The 18,004-nt window shown below is 40.2% G+C and overlaps 1 protein-coding gene across 1 annotated transcript; it reads right to left on the reverse strand.

Annotated features, from left to right (window-relative positions):
- Positions 1-231: 231 nt before the first annotated feature.
- cavin1a (caveolae associated protein 1a) lies at positions 232-16,657 on the reverse strand. The gene is made up of 2 exons (XM_017429496.3): positions 15,904-16,657; positions 232-3,137 (listed from the first exon to the last, which is right to left on the reverse strand). The coding sequence occupies exons 1-2, from the start codon at positions 16,369-16,371 to the stop codon at positions 2,382-2,384; spliced, it is 1,224 nt and encodes a 407-aa protein (XP_017284985.1). The 5' UTR covers positions 16,372-16,657; the 3' UTR covers positions 232-2,381.
- Positions 16,658-18,004: the final 1,347 nt, after the last annotated feature.

Genomic DNA, 18,004 nt, shown 5'->3' on the forward strand with positions numbered 1-18,004 from the left:
GAGAACAGCCAGCCTGGAAGTCATCTGAGTTACTGGCAGCGCTGACGTCATCGAGTCTAATAACACAAGTGCTGTTCAGAATTGATACCTACCAGTCAAAATTAATTGACAGAGTTGTTCAAACGTCTTCACATTATAACAGAATAGATCGGCACATAAACAACCATATAAGTGACTGAATAGACAGATTTAAAAGGTCAATACGATTAAGGAGAAAGAGAAATACACACATTATTTATTAAGCCTTTATTAATATTGAACTTGTAAGGCAAAACGGTCTTTGACATAAGAATTTGGCAAATATTAGTCAGTAAAACCCAAATAAACCAAAGGTGTCTCATTATGCTGCAGCCTTGACAAAAGCCGTGCCTAATCTGTCTCACATTTATTGCAGACTATTTCAGTTTTCTCCCAAAGCTTTTAACAAGGCTGAATATACACTGTGGCAAAAACACAAGTGCCAAAATCAATACAAAGATAAAGCTATAAAGGCGTAACAATATGTGATCTTACAGGCCCATGGCTGATTTTTGAAAATACGTTATCCAACACACATGCATTCCCCGTCTCGCCGCTGTTCTCGACTCTGCTCAGGGTTTACAGAGAGCACTCTGCCTAATTGCATTTCCCCACCCATTGATTATTTCAGTGGTGTTTCCTTGCCACACAGTGTGCTTCTGTGAGTCTACAACACATCAAGGTCACACAAGTCTGCAGGGCAGAAAATAGAAGCACTCCTCTTTTTCCTGTCTGGAGCTTTAAGTAGTTTTCTTTCATGATCTAATGTGGGGATGGCTGAAGAATGCCAGCTTGCATCAAGTTTACAACATATTACTCTTCTTCGACAGCAGCAGATGAATGTGGACGCTGCACGCTATTGCATCCGGTTTCAGCAAAAGGAATTATAGTCTGGATTATTATCGCCTGTCGCCAAAGGCAAAGGCAGAGCGATAATGTTTTTGCCTGTGTCTCTGTGTTAACAACATATCTCATGAACCACTGGACGAATCTGAACGAAACTCCCAGAAAGTAATCCCTGGATAAACATCTACAACTGATTAAATATTGTAGTCATTCCCATTCAAGGTGGACACTATAGCTAAGTGAACTTTACAAAAACAGAAATGGCTACAGCTCAGTCAGTTTTACAAACACTGAGCTAAAAGCTGGTGTGGCGGGTGATATGCATTCCTTCGAGGAATGCTAGGCCTTTAGTATTGTTACAGTGTTCTGATGTTTATTGAAGCCTCACTTCATTCATAAAACCTGGCACCGAGTTGTCTGTTCAGTTGATTTCAGCATGACAGACATATTTTCACATGTTTACAGAGTCAGTCATTTGGCTGTCATCTTCTTTTCAGGCCACTTTCTTTCCGCTTGCAATTATATTCAGTATTTTTTTTAATTTCCAACTCAAGAACGTGCAAATGTGCTGTGATGAGCTGTGACCATGGTGACAGTTGTTTTTCTTCTTTGTGCAGAAGTGAGTTCAACGAAGCTTGGCGAGCGCACATTCAGAAGCAGCAAAAATGACATGTTGATGTACAATAAAATCTCACAATAAGTGACAAACCACGCTTTCAAGCATACTGTACAACATACAGTACACTGGTGTCAAAATACATAGCAGAAAACATTCTATTCTAAACTGCAGTCTTAGCTGTAAATGTTAATATTTGAAAGCATTAATATAAGTGAACAACAAATAATAGAGCACCAGGAAATTAATATAGCAAAACATACAATTCCTTTTATTGTCAAAGCACAGAAAATGTACTAAATGTACATTTTTGTTACCTAGTCTTAAAAAAGCTAAAACATACACTGATTGAATTATGAGTTTGAATGATTTGTTTGTTTAAATATCATGAACTTGAGTTTACTTTTGTTTTTACCATCTCTCATCTACCATTAGGTATAAGGTATATGAATCAGGCTTGGCTTTCTCTGTTTCATATATGCTTAATACAATTAACCACCCTTTAGCACTTAAGCCTTATCATCTACTTTCCTTTGCCATCCGTAATAATGCGTCATAAAAGGGAAACATTTCTTACCTCTGAGTTACATGTTTTTACTTATTTTAACTATTTGCTTTGCCCTTTTCCCTTTATGGCCAATAAAAAACAACAGCAAATACTCTAAGTGAAGCATAACAGTCAGCATATAGGATATTTCATAAGCTAGCTTTGTTTCTTGTTAAAAATCCGATATATAAGCAAATGTGAAAGTCATCCCTGTTGGGTTAAAAAAAAGAGAGAGAATAGAGATCAGAATGTGATCATCTCTAGAAAGTCTCTGTGACCATTACTGTGTCCTTCTCATCAGACACAATCATCAAGACTGTTTTCTTCTTCTTCCTCGGCTGATCTGTAGAGCCTTTATTCACTTTGGGCCTTCTTTAGATACTCTGGTTCCATCTTAACCAGAGAGTCCTCAGTTACCTCTAACAGATCCTGCATTCCTGGGCCGTCTACACTGACCAGCTCCCCTTCCTCCACCTCCACACTCTGCTCGAGCTCTTCTCCCTCTGGCTGAGCCTCCACCTCTGTCACCTCCACCAGCTCCGTGTTCTGCACCACCTCCTCCTCTCCTTCTCTGATCTTCTTAACGTGGAAGGTGAACGGAGGGACCCGATACACGGTTGTCTTGGAACGACTGTAAAGCTGGTGATTCGGGGTGAAGGACTTCTTCACCTTGTCTTTGGAGCTTTTCATCTTCGCTCGGCGCTCCTGGTTTGGGGTCATGCGGTTTCCGAGCTTGCCCATTTTCTTCTCCAAGCTGTGCTTTGTTTTCTCCAGGTTGTCACGGGTTTTCTGCCTCGTCTTCTCCAGGTTCTCACGGGTCTTCTGCTTGGTTTTTTCCAGGTTTTCCTTGGTCTTTAGCTTGGTCTTCTCCATCTGCTCTTTGGAGAACGCCTTCTTGATGTTGTCCACCTGCTGCTTGGTGGCGTGTTGGATGCGCTTAGTACGAGACTCTATAACAATTTCATCAACCACATAGTCTTCATCTGAATTGGCGTTTGCTTTGTCTCCGTCTTGTCCCTCCTCAGGTATCTGCTCCAGGCCCTCCACTGCTTTACCTTCAGCTGTCTCTGCTGTCTTGGATTTGGATTCTTTTGGCGTCTTCACTTGGTCCTGGAGGTACAAACAAAAGGAAGGATAAAAAAAGACAGAAAACTGTGAAATTGCTGAAGCAGAGTGCTAACAAAGTAACGTTATCAGTTTGATGTTTAATATCAACCTGACATTTTAATGCAAACAATAAAAGCTGATTTATGAAAATTATTTCCTGGAAAAGTTGAAGAAGATGGAATTAGAATAACAATGAAACAGTAAATGAGTTATGGATTATCTGAATATCCAGAGCTCCACTGAAACTGTTGCAGACTGCCATCTAGTGGTCAGTTGTTTGCCAGCAATGATTAAAAACTCAAGTCAGAGAAATACAGGAGCAAAAGTTGGAACAGTCACATATATTGTGTGACCTGAATATAAAACATCAATGAAACAACTTGGCCTGACAGAACGTTTATTTTATCTGCAAATGCAGTCAGACTGAAACTAAAGCCAACAGCTTTTTTGCACCTAACCACATTATTTCCTGTCATTTTGTGTGTGTGTTTTTTTTAATGGCATAAAATACATATTCTTTGGCTGAAATATTTCAAGAAGGTTAAGCAAAAACATTCAAAGTTACAGTCAATGTGTTTTGGAAAAACTACAGATCGCCTTTAAATTACAAATCGTTCTTAAGTTAGAAAACTGATTTCAGGAAAAGACTTAGTGGTTAGGTTAGTTTCAGTTTATACTAAAATCTGCTGCACAGCAGCTTCACACTTAAGATAATTTTATATGCAAACTGAAATGGGGGCGTAGTGCACGCGCTGTACTCAGCAGTACAGATAGTGAGCCATTGGTTAAGAGATCAGCAGGTTTATGCAGTAATTCTTTTCTTTCACTTCAACTCTGGAGAAAAAAGTTGATGATTCCACAATACAGAGTGTTGTGAAGTTGTCCCTGAGCAGATGAGGAAAGAGAAGCTCATATCTTTATAAAATCTGTCACACATAAACCAAACTCTGGTGCTACATTTTTGACTTTACTGAATGTGAAAATCAAAATTCTGTCCAATAAATAAATAAATAAATAAAGTAGTCATTGAGGCCTTCTTATTGCAGTGGACAGTCCCATAACATAAACAACAAAAAGCTGTAATGCTTTTCTATTTTAAGCACATCTCCTATTCTTGGCAGCTGTCTCATATTTCCACCTAAACGCCTCCTCCGTGATTCTGTGCTCGTCTGATTCTGCCTTATTTGTTTACCTACACAGATCAGCCTAATGTAGGTCGATCGGGTGACTCCTTCTATGTGTGCTTTGTTTACATTGAGTGCGGACCCGCATTTCAGATTTGCATTCAGTACAGTATATCTGTAAAACTACTGGAGTGAATTCTTTCAAATGGCACCATTTGTTATAGTTCAGGAGAACCTTTTTAATTATTTTATACTTTGCAATGAGTGCCTTAAAGAGGGCTCTTTGTTTGCCAAATAAATATTCTGCAAATGTCTGTGGCACAGTTGAAGCACTGCTCATTGGTAGCGAATGTCATTTTTTTGTGTGTCTTTTTTATCATAACCCTCAACACCATTTTATTAGAAGTACTGTAAAAATAAACCCAGCAGAAGCGCTATAACTTAGAAAATGAATCATCACCGTGTAAACAGATTAAATTTAGGCATCACTTCTGACAAAGGGGAGTATTTTCATCACCCAAATAGTCTTAAAGAATCTTACATGTCCCATCAGATTAAATCACCTTTCCTTGTCTGTAAAGGGGGGGTTACTGACATCTCTGAGAATCAGTATAGTATTAGAATGAACAATAAGCCTTAAACCAGGGAGATGTTTTGAGAAGAGGATCAATTTGGTCTTTAATGTCTGACTGACAAACACCTGTTCTATCAGATAAGCAGAGCATTTCTCTGGGCAGTTCAAATACTGCCATATGATCCTATCATAAAACGGACATTGCCTCCTTATCTGGCGGTGAGGACGGCGGGCCCAGCCGACCTGCTGTGTGTGCGTTTATTTTCAGCTGGCCTTTCCCTCTTTCTGGATTCCATCTACCGCTCTCTGGCCAGCAGCCACCGCATTGCTCGGTCCTACAGACCCCCCCACCCCACACCCCCTCCACTAAACAACACTGTCCCCTGCTGTACAGCAACAGATAAACACAGCGCCCCGTAACCATAGAAACCGCCCCCTCACGTTGTCCCTGCCGCATGCCGGAGTTGAGCTGGATAAACAGCTGACATCTCCACATATCGATGGGAGTTGTCATGTATGGACCACAGTTTGCAGGCAGACATATGGAGCAGTCTGAGTTATCAGATGGAATATATTCATTGTGTGCACACATGAATTCACTGCATTTTTCTTTTTATTTATTAAAGTGGACATATTATGTTTAACCAGAACTAGAGAATTAATGCGCCTGTCATCACACAAGGACAAAGAAACCGATTTTCCCCATCAGCAAACTTATAAGTGCTGGAATATGAAGCATTTACACCAAGTAAACAAACAAACCAAAAATACTGTGGCCCGGCAGATACAAGTAAAGCCATCCATAAGTGAGAAAACCCAACATTTCAGACAAGCTCCTTTTCTTTTCTCTCTGCATGGGTTAAAAACAAATAACAAAAACTATTTTAATTAAAAACAAAACTTACAGAGATGATTTCAGATACATATGTTGAGAAAAGCATAGTTTTGTTTAGATAGATAGATAGATAGATAGATAGATAGATAGATAGATAGATAGATAGATAGATAGATAGATAGATAGATAGATAGATAGATAGATAGATAGATGCAGGTATTTTGCCAACAAATGTTTGACCTTTAAAACTGAAATAAAAAGAAAGAGTTGGAGGTTGACTGTGATAAGTCTATTAGCGCCTCGTTTTAGTTTCCTCTCCCCTCCCACTTAGCACTGAGCTGCAGTGGAAAAGTTTGCCCACTTTGTGTCTAAATTCACCCAGTCGGCCCTGCTCGAAGAGCAAAGCTTTCTCCTTGATGCTTCTTGCTTGAACATATAAAACCTCATGGAAAATATGGTTGTAACACAAATTACAGCAATGACACATTCAGAGAAAAAAAAGAGAATAAGAAAGAATGTTTTTTTTTTTAAATATGTCATTAGAGGAATTTGTTTATGTAATAAAATAAAAGTTGTTTTTATTTCTAAAAATTACCAAAAGCTAAAAAAAAAAGCTTGGGGAAAATAAAATCCTCTGTTGCTTTAGAAAACAGAGGAAACTGTGAGTCAATCAGCTTTATAATCGGACGGCAGCAGCGTTGTTTAACTTTCTGTCTTCATTATTCCTGCTGTTTGAGCTCTTCTTGTTAGAAGGACCTAGACTCATTTACAGAGATCATTTCATGATGTAATTTTATGAAGACAAACTGTTTGCCAAAGATTTACTTTTCATTAGAAAAAGTTAGGTGAATATATAAAACATGACTCCACAGCTTTAACCTTATCTTGTTACTGAGTGTAGATTGCTAATGGGCATTCCTGTTGTATCTGTGGAAATAAGTATAAATAAATACCAAATAAAATTCTCTTAAGATACATTGTTAAATACTTTATACTGTAAATATCATTAATGAGTAGTACGCTGCATGTTAATTTATGATAATGTTAATTTTAGTGCAGCATCAAAGGGGATAAGTATTTAAATTTGGACAGAGGCACCAAATTATTATTACATGGAAAATACTGAATTGATAAAATATCCTTTATCAGTTATTAATTAAAAGGACTGATTGTTTAGACTACACGGACAGAAGTAAATTTGGGAATGAGAGCCAAATTAAAGGTGAGTTTAGAAGCAATTAAGAAGATGGAGATGTATATGTAGGGGTGCAAGTTCACGCTACATTAGGAAAGTCAGTTTATTACAGATTAAAATGTCTAATGCAGTAATTTATTACATTAGGTTCTACTTTTAATGAATGCAAACATTTCATTACTTCCCTATTTGTGCGTCGACTAAATCTGAATGAGCTCAAATCTCACCGATAAATAAAAATCGAAGCGTTGGAAAATCTGAGTCTCATTGTTGAGGCGATGAGTCCGCACACTGTAAGAGAGCCTAATCCACCTACACACACGCAAACATTTAGCGGGCTTGTAGATAAACAGACACACACTATTCCTTTTGAGGCAGTGTGATGAAAGGCCTCTCCGGTGAGTCACAGGAGCAGCTGTCTTAACCCGACCAGCCCTTGCAGCTGTGCACTTAGCTTTCACAATGACTGATATCCCTGACCAATGTGTCGCTCCGGGGTGGATGGAGGCCAAATGAGAGATTGACAAGGTAGCGTTGAAGCATTGCATGTTAGAGCCCTGCATAGACCTGCACTGGGATGCTTTGATCTGAGTGCTTGGAGGCTAAAATAAGGACACTAATGTACTTTGGTCATTTATATTGATGCCTCTCACACTGTCCGGAATAAAACTTAGTCACAGAGGACTGACTACCCGCCTACTACCACATGTTAATTAGTCATATGACTTGAGGGGCATCATGCAAATTAAGTTTAACAAAGCCCTCTTGAAACTATCACTAAAAACGTTTGCTAACAGCACTGAGTGTTTCGCTTGTAATGGAAAATTGAACCACCAGTAGTCCCTTTCTGTCAATAGGCACATTCATTCAAAGTGAGACCCTTTCCATACTGCACCGCCAACATGGTTACACCGAGGAGAAGGAGTTCTTTGGCTTTCCGTCACAAATTCTAATTTCACACACGGGGAAGCCCTTTTCCACAGCTCAGCCTTCCCACATCCAGGACTCTGAAACCGCTGGATAGCGGGGCGTTTCACATACAAATGTGGAAAATCTACTTTTCCATTTACGCGTTGGTGTGAACTGGCAGGAGCGTTGGAAGATATTAGATAACAATTTCCTCTTCAGTGGCACCATTCATAATGACAAGGTGGTAAACTTCCCTTGTTTTTCCAAATAGAATAGTTCTTCCTTCAAAATGCAGAGTAAAAAGTAGAGCTTCTAATTTTTATTTCTTTTTACCACTCACCACCAGAGGCAAACAGCTTTAAATGCTTTGACAGTGTGTGTATGTGTGTGTGTTTGTTTGCCTGTAGCATTAGCAAAGTATGAACCAGATTTAGACAGATTTTAATGAAGTAATCACTGGATTTACACCTACAACTGTTTAACATTTGGAGCCAACCCCATTCAATACGGCCACAACAGTTAAGGAACCTTATCACACCAAAATGGTTATTAAAAAAAGTTTTGATCAGTTTTATTTGATTGAAAACTAAGTTGCCACCGCTGGTTTTAATGTAGGCCTACTGAGCACACCAAAAGTTGTTTGCTCTGAATGTAATGCAGCGTACTATTTATATTTGTTATAGATTTATCGTCCTAAACATTCATGTGCATGCAAAATCTAATGCCAAAGGGGAGTTTAAACCCAGTGTCCTAACACGCTCTCAGTAACAGCCAGCGATCCACATACCAGCATCAAGTGAAACTGACTGAACCGCCGAGGCGACCTGACTGAGGGATTGCACAGTGGAGACATTGATTATATCACAGCAAATTGCAAATAAAATACTTATTTTCTAAATACATTACAGTGAATTTATCAACATTTCACCTTTGAGGTACGGAGCTGAGCTCCAAACACCGAAGAAACATTAAAGAAGGACTGACTTTGAGGTAAGCCTGAGGGGTAAAAAATGTTGAAACTTAGTCGATTTTGTGGAATGCATGGGACAGGAATATGCAAAACAGTTTTAAACAGTGTTTTACGACTCTTTTTATGAAGCCAATTCTGTTCACGGCTTGCAACAAGACAGCCCGACAGCACATGTAATACTTACATTGGTGCATCATGTAAAAATGTTCCAGCTTCACAATAAACACTCAATAATTTCAAAGATTTGTACAGAGGGGTCCTAATTCTCATTATGTGATGATGTTGGGCTTCAGCATCTTGGTGGATCTGTCACTACATGAGTCCAATCTGTTGATTAACTGAGCAGTTATATTTGAGATAAATCCATGAAAATATTTCTTCTTTGCTCTCATTTACTATATGTTTAGATATTAGATAACATGAGTAAGGTTTAAAAAATTAAGTTAGTTGAGGGTTAGACATTTTACAGTTCACGAGTTGTGGTTCCCATCAGGTCACAAAGACACCGTAGGCGTACGTTACAACCTTAGATTTCTAATCGTGACCGAGTTCGGGAGTTTTTGGAGAAACTCGGAACACTTGCACAACTTTTTATTTTGTTTACGGCCTCGTCTGTAGATGAAGGGTGCGCTGAATAAACTTGTCGTGGGTCAGCAGCTTCCACGGAGTTGAAATGTGGTTTGAGGACACATTTTTGTCCGCCGGCCAAGTCTGTTCAAACTGGAGGTTGATCTGATCGCTCTCCCAGTTGGTACATCCTGTGTGCTGCTTTTGGGGTGTGGGAAGGGTATGTTTGCTGACATGGAATGGTGGGTACAGTACATTCACAGATCAGAAATCTGGCCTATTTAACAGTTGGAGCTAAAACCTCCTTGTGTGGATCCGGGAAAATCACTCAACAGCACAAAAACAATAAAATATGCACATTGGGACTGACAGATTGAGAGATATTTGGTGTCTAAATGCAACACAAACAAATAAACCAAAGATCTCAACCTATATTGATCATACCTCCTTAAAACAACTTCTGTAATGCTCTTAACATTCTATGTGGTTGAAGACTTAACTCAGAGCTGTAATGGAAAGTTACATCCCAGCTGTAAAGGATCAAAAATCATTCCATTACACTAAAAATCAAAGCAAACATGAAATGTTTTCATGTGTTTGAACAGCACAGGTCCTGTTATTAATCTATAAATTTGTCTCCAGTGGAAGAACAAAGAAAAAGATAAAGGCAAAATAAAAGTACCAATAAATCAATGGACCTCTTTGTAAATGCAAATACACACATCCAGAAAAAATCATCACAAAGTGTTGTACACTCGATCTGAAAACGCTCAGCAGGGAGCATCCGCGCTCGGTGCCAGCTTGTAAAACTACACTTGTTAAACTTGACCTCGGGATAAGTGTTCAAAAGGTTGATTCCTCTTTTTCCTCAGCTTTTCTGAAGCTGAGCCAAAAAGAAAAAAAAACAAGGTGAACAGGAGCCCAGGATGTTCGTCTTTTCTCACCTGACATCAGTGGAACGATGCTTAGAGCAACAAAAAATGCTTTTGACTCTTCTGAGATGTGAAAGACTTTCACGTTGTTTTTACTGTGGGCTGAACCATTTGTTTCTTATCTTGAACAAGATATGTATTTTGAAAGCAAAGCAAAGCAAAAAAAAAAATTCCTTTAAATAGTCGCCTATGTCCAGATTTGAGGGAGCGAGCCGACAGAAACAGCACTCCTGGTTGCTTAAACGAATGAGGTGGGAGGGAAACAAACAGATGAAGAAGTCATTTGTCATTCTGAGCTGAAAGTTAGGCAATAAAATGATGACATTGTTGTCATCAGTGAGAATTTGCTAAGCAAGCATCGGAAAAACCCAAGAATTTGTGCGTCTGCGCTTTGCCAGAAGGCAACGTGTTGGGCAAAAACAGAAATGTGCACAAAGGGCTGTGGCACATATTGACCTTAGTTCTGGATCAGGAGTCTGAGTGGAAGTTAGATGGGCTCTGCAGATAGTGGGAGCGATAAGGGAGGGTAAAGGCAGGAGGGGCACAAATGCCTGTGGGGTGAATCACAGCACTAACTTGGTCCTTGGTGACCTTCTTTTTTTTTTTTGATCAAGTTGCATGCAAGGATCTGCTAAGTACTTCGCAATTATTTTTTGTCACGATGCTGACATCTGATCCATGACTGGAAACAATAATTTAGCATAGTGGCCGTAAGTTTTCTGGCCGCAGTCTCTGTGTCTGGAGTAAGTGGGACTATGTTAATACGGTGTCTAAGCAGAGTGGAAATCTATTAAAGTAAAGAGGGCTGGGGCCGCTCCGGGTGGCCTGGGACGCTGGAGTAGTCTGTAACTGAGAAGACCTGCGTCTCCCTGATAGAGTGACCACATAGCTATCAGTGTTTCTGAGCTGCAGCCAAACACACCCTGATTCCAGACACAGCAATACTGTCTCACACCCTGATGGACTAACCGATCACATTGCATCAACCAGAAGAAACCAAATCATTATGATGTATACTAGGAGATGTATATACTGTATGTGAGTCAAACTTGAGTCGTTACACTTTAAAGGGGACATTTTATTAACATTTTTCTGTGCTGGAAATCATAAATGTAGGTGTCTGGAGTGTTTAACCTAAATAAAAATAAATATTCTTGCTATTCTCTTTGGGCTATCCTTGCTTTTCCATGAGTTAAGCTATCTCATTCAGAAATTTAGATTTATGGAGCAAAGTACACCTTTTTTCCCCATCTTGTGTGAAATTCAGTAGACGTTCAGTCTCCATATCTTCACTGCCTGTCAGCTTTAAATGATGCTGCATTTACATTTAAAATGAAGAAACCCAAACTTTTTAGATCTTATTTTTGTTTCACAAATTTTCATTTTACATTTGGTTTAAGTCCAGAAACAGATCAGCTAATAATGCTATATCACTAATATACTATTTTATATCCCAAATAGAAAACATGAGCCATTGTTTGATCTATTTCTCATTTTGATTTTATTTCAGCATATAACTCCTGAAAAGACCTAAAAGATGGATCTGATCCAACTTTGCCTGGATAATCTGCAGATGATGAAACTGTTAGCATTTAATTCTAAAACTAGGTTTTGTTTTTGTTGTTTGTTTTTTTAAATGCTAGTTGCTAATCTGCGTTGACTTTGTTGTGTCTGCTGTAAGGATGTCAGGTTGGTTACAGATGGAGATTTCAAGGGTTAAAATTAGGGGAAGGAATTAGGGATTTCTGTATCTGATGAGGCACCGTGAAAAACACCGGCCCTGAGGAACAGAGCGACTCGCTGTAATCAGCTGCGAGGAAAAAAGGTCAAGAGGTTTGATTAAAGAATGCCAGATAATTCATTAAAACCCCAAAAACATAACAATCAATTCCTTAAAAAAAAAAAGGTTAAAAAAGGAGTGGAGGAGCTTAATTTTTTTAATGAAATTGTTGTATTTGAGTTACAGTAAAAATACAGTTAATTTACTTTGTAAAGACAAGTATTTACACATTTAAATGCTGGCATAAAAGCACAAATAAGACATTGGAGAACGTTGCGTTTAGTTAGTTTCCCTGACAGCTCGACATGTCGCCCCTCAGCGGACTGAGACTGAGCCTGACTGCTCCTGTGTCAGTTGTAAACTTTGTGGCGTGAGTGTTGGAGCTACACAAATAACCTCAGTCAAAAAAACAGGACCTTCTCCGGCTGTTGATGGGCAAACTTTACCCACAAACGATTTGAAGGTAGCTGACCTGCTCTGTTTATTAGTCGGCTTCTTGACCGATAAACAGGAAGTTCACCACAAATAAGTTTTTTTTCTACTTTCACCCAGCAGCTGAGAATCTGCAAAAAGCAGCCCTGATTCTATTTATGCTTTTTATTCCTGCCTATCAGAAGCTAACAGCTGTCATCAAAGACCTCTAAATCTTCCTTTTTTCTGTAAATTTAGATGTTGGTGACATTTCAGACTTTGATTAGAAGCCACAGTTTCAACACTGTTTTCCTAACATTTCATAAAACAGGAAATTAGTTTTGTGAAGCCAAATTAAAACATCTAAAAGCTTGCTGAATGAGACAAATTGTAAATTAGGAAACCAGCTCATTGTGACTGACTTCCTCTCTAAAATTACCGGTCTAGTATTCTTTGAAGGAACCTTTAAAGCCAAATGTTTAGACTGAGATCATCGTTAGCTGAGAAATAACGGAGTTAAAGCCGCTTTGACTGACTGAGGTAGTCACTGGGGCTGTGTTGTTTAAGGTCGATCAGCTGTGGTGGCCATCTTTAATTGGACTGAATCTAAAAGTTAATTAGTTGTTCTTTCATTGATTATTTTCTGAGCGTTTCATTAAAATCTGTTCAGTGGTACATGAGTTATTTTGCTAACAGACTCCAACAGCTAACGCTGAAGTTTTAAGCAAAGATCTTGTGCAATGAGCACCATTTGCAGTATATGTTGGGAATAACCCAACTACAACACCAAGTTTTAGTACAATATCTGTAAATGTGAATGAGTTATAGCCATTTTTGTGTTTTCTAAGGCCAGTTGGCTGTGGCAGCCAGCTTGAGCTGGATTGGCATGAGATATTTTGCTAACAGACAAATAGAGCTGACTCCAAACAGTTATGGGCGAAATTTTAAACAAAGATTTTGTGCAAGCTATTACCGCTCAGTATATGTGTTGGGTATCAGTTTCAGCTACTACCAGACCGGATTTCAGGTTAATATCTGTGAATCTGACTGTGTTAATGCCATTCTTGGGTTGGCAGAGGCTAGCTAGTTGTGGTAGCCATCTTGAATCGTGTTGACTCCTAAATTTAACCAGTTGTAGATATATATTTAATAATTACTTCCTGCAAGTTTCACTGGAATCTGTTGAGTGGTTCCTAGGAAATATTGATAACAGACAGATAAGATTTCCAGTGAAGTCAGGAAGGGTTTCTGCAGGGAGGGAGGGAAACAGAGGCTCTGGTCTTTTACTGGCAGAAGCGCCATGATGACAGTCTAATTGCACCACATGGACAGGGGCAGGGAAAGGAACGTCCAGAGCTGAGATCAGGACGCCATCAGTGGTGGGCTTGTTAATGAGTCCAAAAAGACTCCCTCTAATAGATACTTACAGCTGATACACAATCCACGTTTGATATTTACTTCCTTCATGCTGCATCCCAGCAGGTTTAAATATAAAACGTCCCCGTCTTCCCGGCCCGGAAACTCTGGACTTGTGCGGCTATTCTCAGCGTGGACAGGGGGAGCCACGCGAGACTGAAATACAGCACCTGAATTTAAAGCAAACATCAGCTGAACAAAGAGTCCTGCACAGCAAAATCTTTCCCCCGTCTTACTGAAATTTGAGCTTCGGCGACTTTGACATTGTAGGAGAAAGCTGATAGTGTTGAGGAATGGCGACACACACACACACACACCGGTGAAGCAATACCGTGGCTGTTTGCCTTAACCTCCACATGGCGTGCCGTAACCCTTACCTCAGTCTTACCGTGCTCCTCATTCTAAACTTATCCCACTCTGACACATTAACACGCACAGACACTGTGGAAAGTGGTGAAAACTGGATGAAAGCCAGAGCTGATTTGCGCCGGTGCCAACATCTGACCAACTTATCTCTTCGTCAATTAGGCTGGAAATGATGCAGACGGTCTGCTGATAAGACACAGACCGAGGCAGCCGCTGCAGCTTTGATTGGAACAACCAAGTTCAGGCTCTGAAATGGGCACTGCAGGTCAGGAAATAGCACCAGTGTAAAGTTTAGAATCATTTATAGTCTGCGCTGAAACACAGTCCCAACTAGATCAGAAAACATTACAACCCGTAGCTTCTTAAAACTGCAAGATTTGAAAATGAGACTTTTTGTACCGACGTATAAACATTTGTAACACAGACACAAACACGCAAAGGCTGCAGGCAGGCTGCAAACAGCAGGAGGCGCACCTGCTTTACTGGGTAATTTATTGGGGTTCAGTGACTGTGATTGGATTTCTGTGAGATGCCATCGGTGTAACCTGCTCTCACCGAGCGAAGGAAGACCTTGTGTCTGCTAATATAGATCCAGAAGTAAGCTCAGACCCACTACCGCAAACATTTTCAGGGGAGAAAAAAAAAAGTGCTTTTTCCTGAATGGTTGTGATGTTAAAAGCAGGATGTTACTGATAAGGCTTCTCGAGCTGCTGCTGAGTAAGAAATTTTAGGTCACGTGACAAGAAATCACTTTAAAACGCTGAAGCAGAGCTGTGTCTACATGAGGTGCAGCAGAATGGACATCTAATATAAGAGCTGCTCACTCAGGTAGCTGTGGTCCTTTTTTTTTATTTGATCAATGCTTCATCTGTTTTCTTATTTTTAGCCTGTTTTATTACATTTATTTCCACTTTCAAGCTACTTCTATAAGCAAAAAACTCATATATGCCCCTTAAAATGAAGAATCCAAGCATTTATTTTTGCCTCACTTTTAAGAAATTTTGGCGATAAAAGCTGTAGTTTCATCTTCCCTGCTAGCTATTTGTCCTTAGACCACTCAGAAGAGGGGCGTTGGTTCCGTTCTCAAGTAGCCCCACATGCCAGTGTTTATAGGCCTTATATTTTATTTGCAACCACTAGTCTTTATATAGTTTCGTTGGGTAATCGTGAAGGCCTGTGCAGCAGGAGAGGTCCCTACCTGTCTTTAATTTTCCAGGGGAGACACTGTTTTTTTTTTTCCCTCCACTGCTGTGAGGAAAAACCCGCCCCCCTGAACACAGGAGTGCAGTGTTGGATACCTTGTAAACATCTGAGCCGTGTTGAAGGTTTAGGAACGGGTGATTCACACATTTATGTCATGGAAACCACTGGTCTGGGGCCATCATCCTGCACACTGGTCGGACCGTCGGCCTCCTTTTCATTTTCACAAACAAGGGTCAACTCACGCCGCATCGTGACTCCTTCTGGTGAAGACATTGCTCTGACAGCTTTTCGTGTGAATCTCACGCTCCTTCCCGAACTTCCCTTCGGATGTGGGGAATGCAACACACCCTGCTCTGAGCTGACACGTGAAGGTGCATGTTGTTAACGTCCACATCAGAGCTCTTAGTTTGACTTTGATCGCCACATTCTCAAACAATAATCTGACACGAACACATGCATGCAGTGAAAACAGTGAAGAAAACGTCACCTGGTAGATGAGGACTTTGAAGTTGCGTCTCTTCAGCAGCTCGCTCTCGTTGCTCTCCAGCTTCTTGATCTGGCCCGCCTGCTTCTCCAGGTTGCTCCGTACCGTCTTGACGTTGACGCTGACCTTGCGCACCTTGTCCAGCATCTTGTTGACGGTGTTGGCAGTGTCGACGTGGTTCTTGGACAGCTTCGCCAGCTCCCCTTGGATGGTTGACACCGACTTCTCCATGGCCTCCTGCCGAGCCTCGAGACCATTCTGGGTTTGCTGGATCTTGTCTACCACCCCAATGATCTTATCTAGCAGAGACAGAACCATGACGCCGTTCATCTGGGCTTCGCTCTTGCCTCCAGCCTCCTCGGCGGGGTCGTCTTCATCCACGGCCGGCTCTGTGGCCGCGCCAACCAGAGCTACCTCGTCGTCATCATAAGGCACTTCTGCGTGCTCCTTTTTGACCCCTGTATCCGCCATAACTGTCAAGTCAAACCGCTCGCCACCTCACTACAAAATACACTACAGACAACAAATCTAGTAGAGCTACTCTCCTCAGAACTCCGGTCCTTTTCCCTTCTTTCTGAACAACTTTCTAAGCCACTTGTTTGCCTGTTTCAGTTCGGTTTCTCTTCAGCCTTAGTCTCTCTGCCGCTCTCTGCCTCTGCTCTGGGATGCCAGCCAGCCAAGGGGAGTGGGGCCTCTCACTGCTGAAGCATGCGCGCCCTGACTCAAATGCCTCTGCTCTCTGTGAAACCACTCCGTCAAACTTCTCCCCTCTTGCCCCGAGCCTCCACCCACCACCTCCCCTGCTGCCGGGGCTCCACCCTATTCTGTCCCCAGGCTCGGGGCAGAAATGTCTCCAGACCCCCGCCTCCTTTGGTGGCATGGAACTCCTAAATAACACAGAAAGGTGAAGGCCAATGGAAACGTCACAAAAAAACATTTAGTCAGAGCAGGAAAACGTGACATAGCACCTGAAATCAAAGCCAGCCCCCTACTTATCACCCTTAGGTTATAAAAATGTTTATACCTGCAAGGCCAAACGTCTAATGTTTTTGGATCAAATCAACAACAGCAACAACAAAAGTATCAAAGGTGCTCACTGCAAAGTATGAAATCAAACATAAAATGGGTGTTCTGAACTAAAGCTAACAGTGGCGTTTAAAGAAGTTTACTCCAGTAGATTCCCAGATATATTGATATGCAATTCTGAAATGCAGGTCTGCACTCAATGTAAACAAAGCACTTGGCTAAAAGCAAAATTCAACCTGTTTTCAGTCAAACAGTCAAAGGTTAGCATTTTGCTCTCAAATTGTTATTTTAATGCTACATTAAGCATAGCTATGATTAAAAAATTGTGCGTATTTTGATTCTTACTTTCTTTTTCTTGTCCAGTCTACATGAATTTCCAAAAAGTACCTTTAAGAACATTATTTAGACAATATTTGTTTTCAAACAGTATAAATATTATAAAGAATTTAGCAAGTTAAAGAAGGAATACGTTTGGGTTGAGACTAATAAAATTTAAAAATGTGTTTTTGCAACACAATAAAAGTTGAGCAGCAACGATTTATTGTTTTCAGGCATTCTAGCATAAACGTCTAAAATATATTTTGAAATTTTTGACCGGAAGATAAGACCTTTATTTTTTAACGCATGCTTGCGGTTTCTTATTCGTCCACTAGAGGGCAGTAATCATTTCTGCTTTAGGTTTTACATAGTGTACGGTAATTAACTTTGTTTATTTAAACCTGAATTATGTTTGGATATGCCGTATTACTTTACGCACGCAAATTTTTGTTTGATTTTTAAGTACTACGAGACAAAAATTCCCGACAAAATGTATTTTGGGGTCACTAAATATCTTGGCTCTACTTTTAAGTTTGCGTTTATACAGATTGTGACTTCCGGTCAATACCTTAAAAATAAAGCGAACAAACTCCGGAAACCATGAACGAATTTATCATAGACTCATGTACTCACCTCCTTGACATGTAACAACGACACATGTGAACAGCAACACATCGTCGATGCTTTTTAGGCTAAATTAACTTTTTTTAGGTGTTGCTAATAAAGCCAGCTCAATGTTAACGCAGCAATACATTCGACT

Source organism: Kryptolebias marmoratus, linkage group LG12, assembly GCF_001649575.2.
Source record: "Kryptolebias marmoratus isolate JLee-2015 linkage group LG12, ASM164957v2, whole genome shotgun sequence".
Classification (NCBI taxonomy): Eukaryota; Metazoa; Chordata; class Actinopteri; order Cyprinodontiformes; family Rivulidae; genus Kryptolebias; species Kryptolebias marmoratus.

Coding starts and splice junctions, on each gene's coding strand:
- cavin1a (XM_017429496.3), bottom strand. CDS start 16,371: ATGGCGGATACAGGGGTCAAAAAGGAGCACGCAGAAGTGCCTTATGAT. Junction 3,138..15,903: donor TCAAAGTCCTCATCTACCAG/GTGACGTTTTCT, acceptor TTGTACCTCCAG/GACCAAGTGAAGACGCCAAA.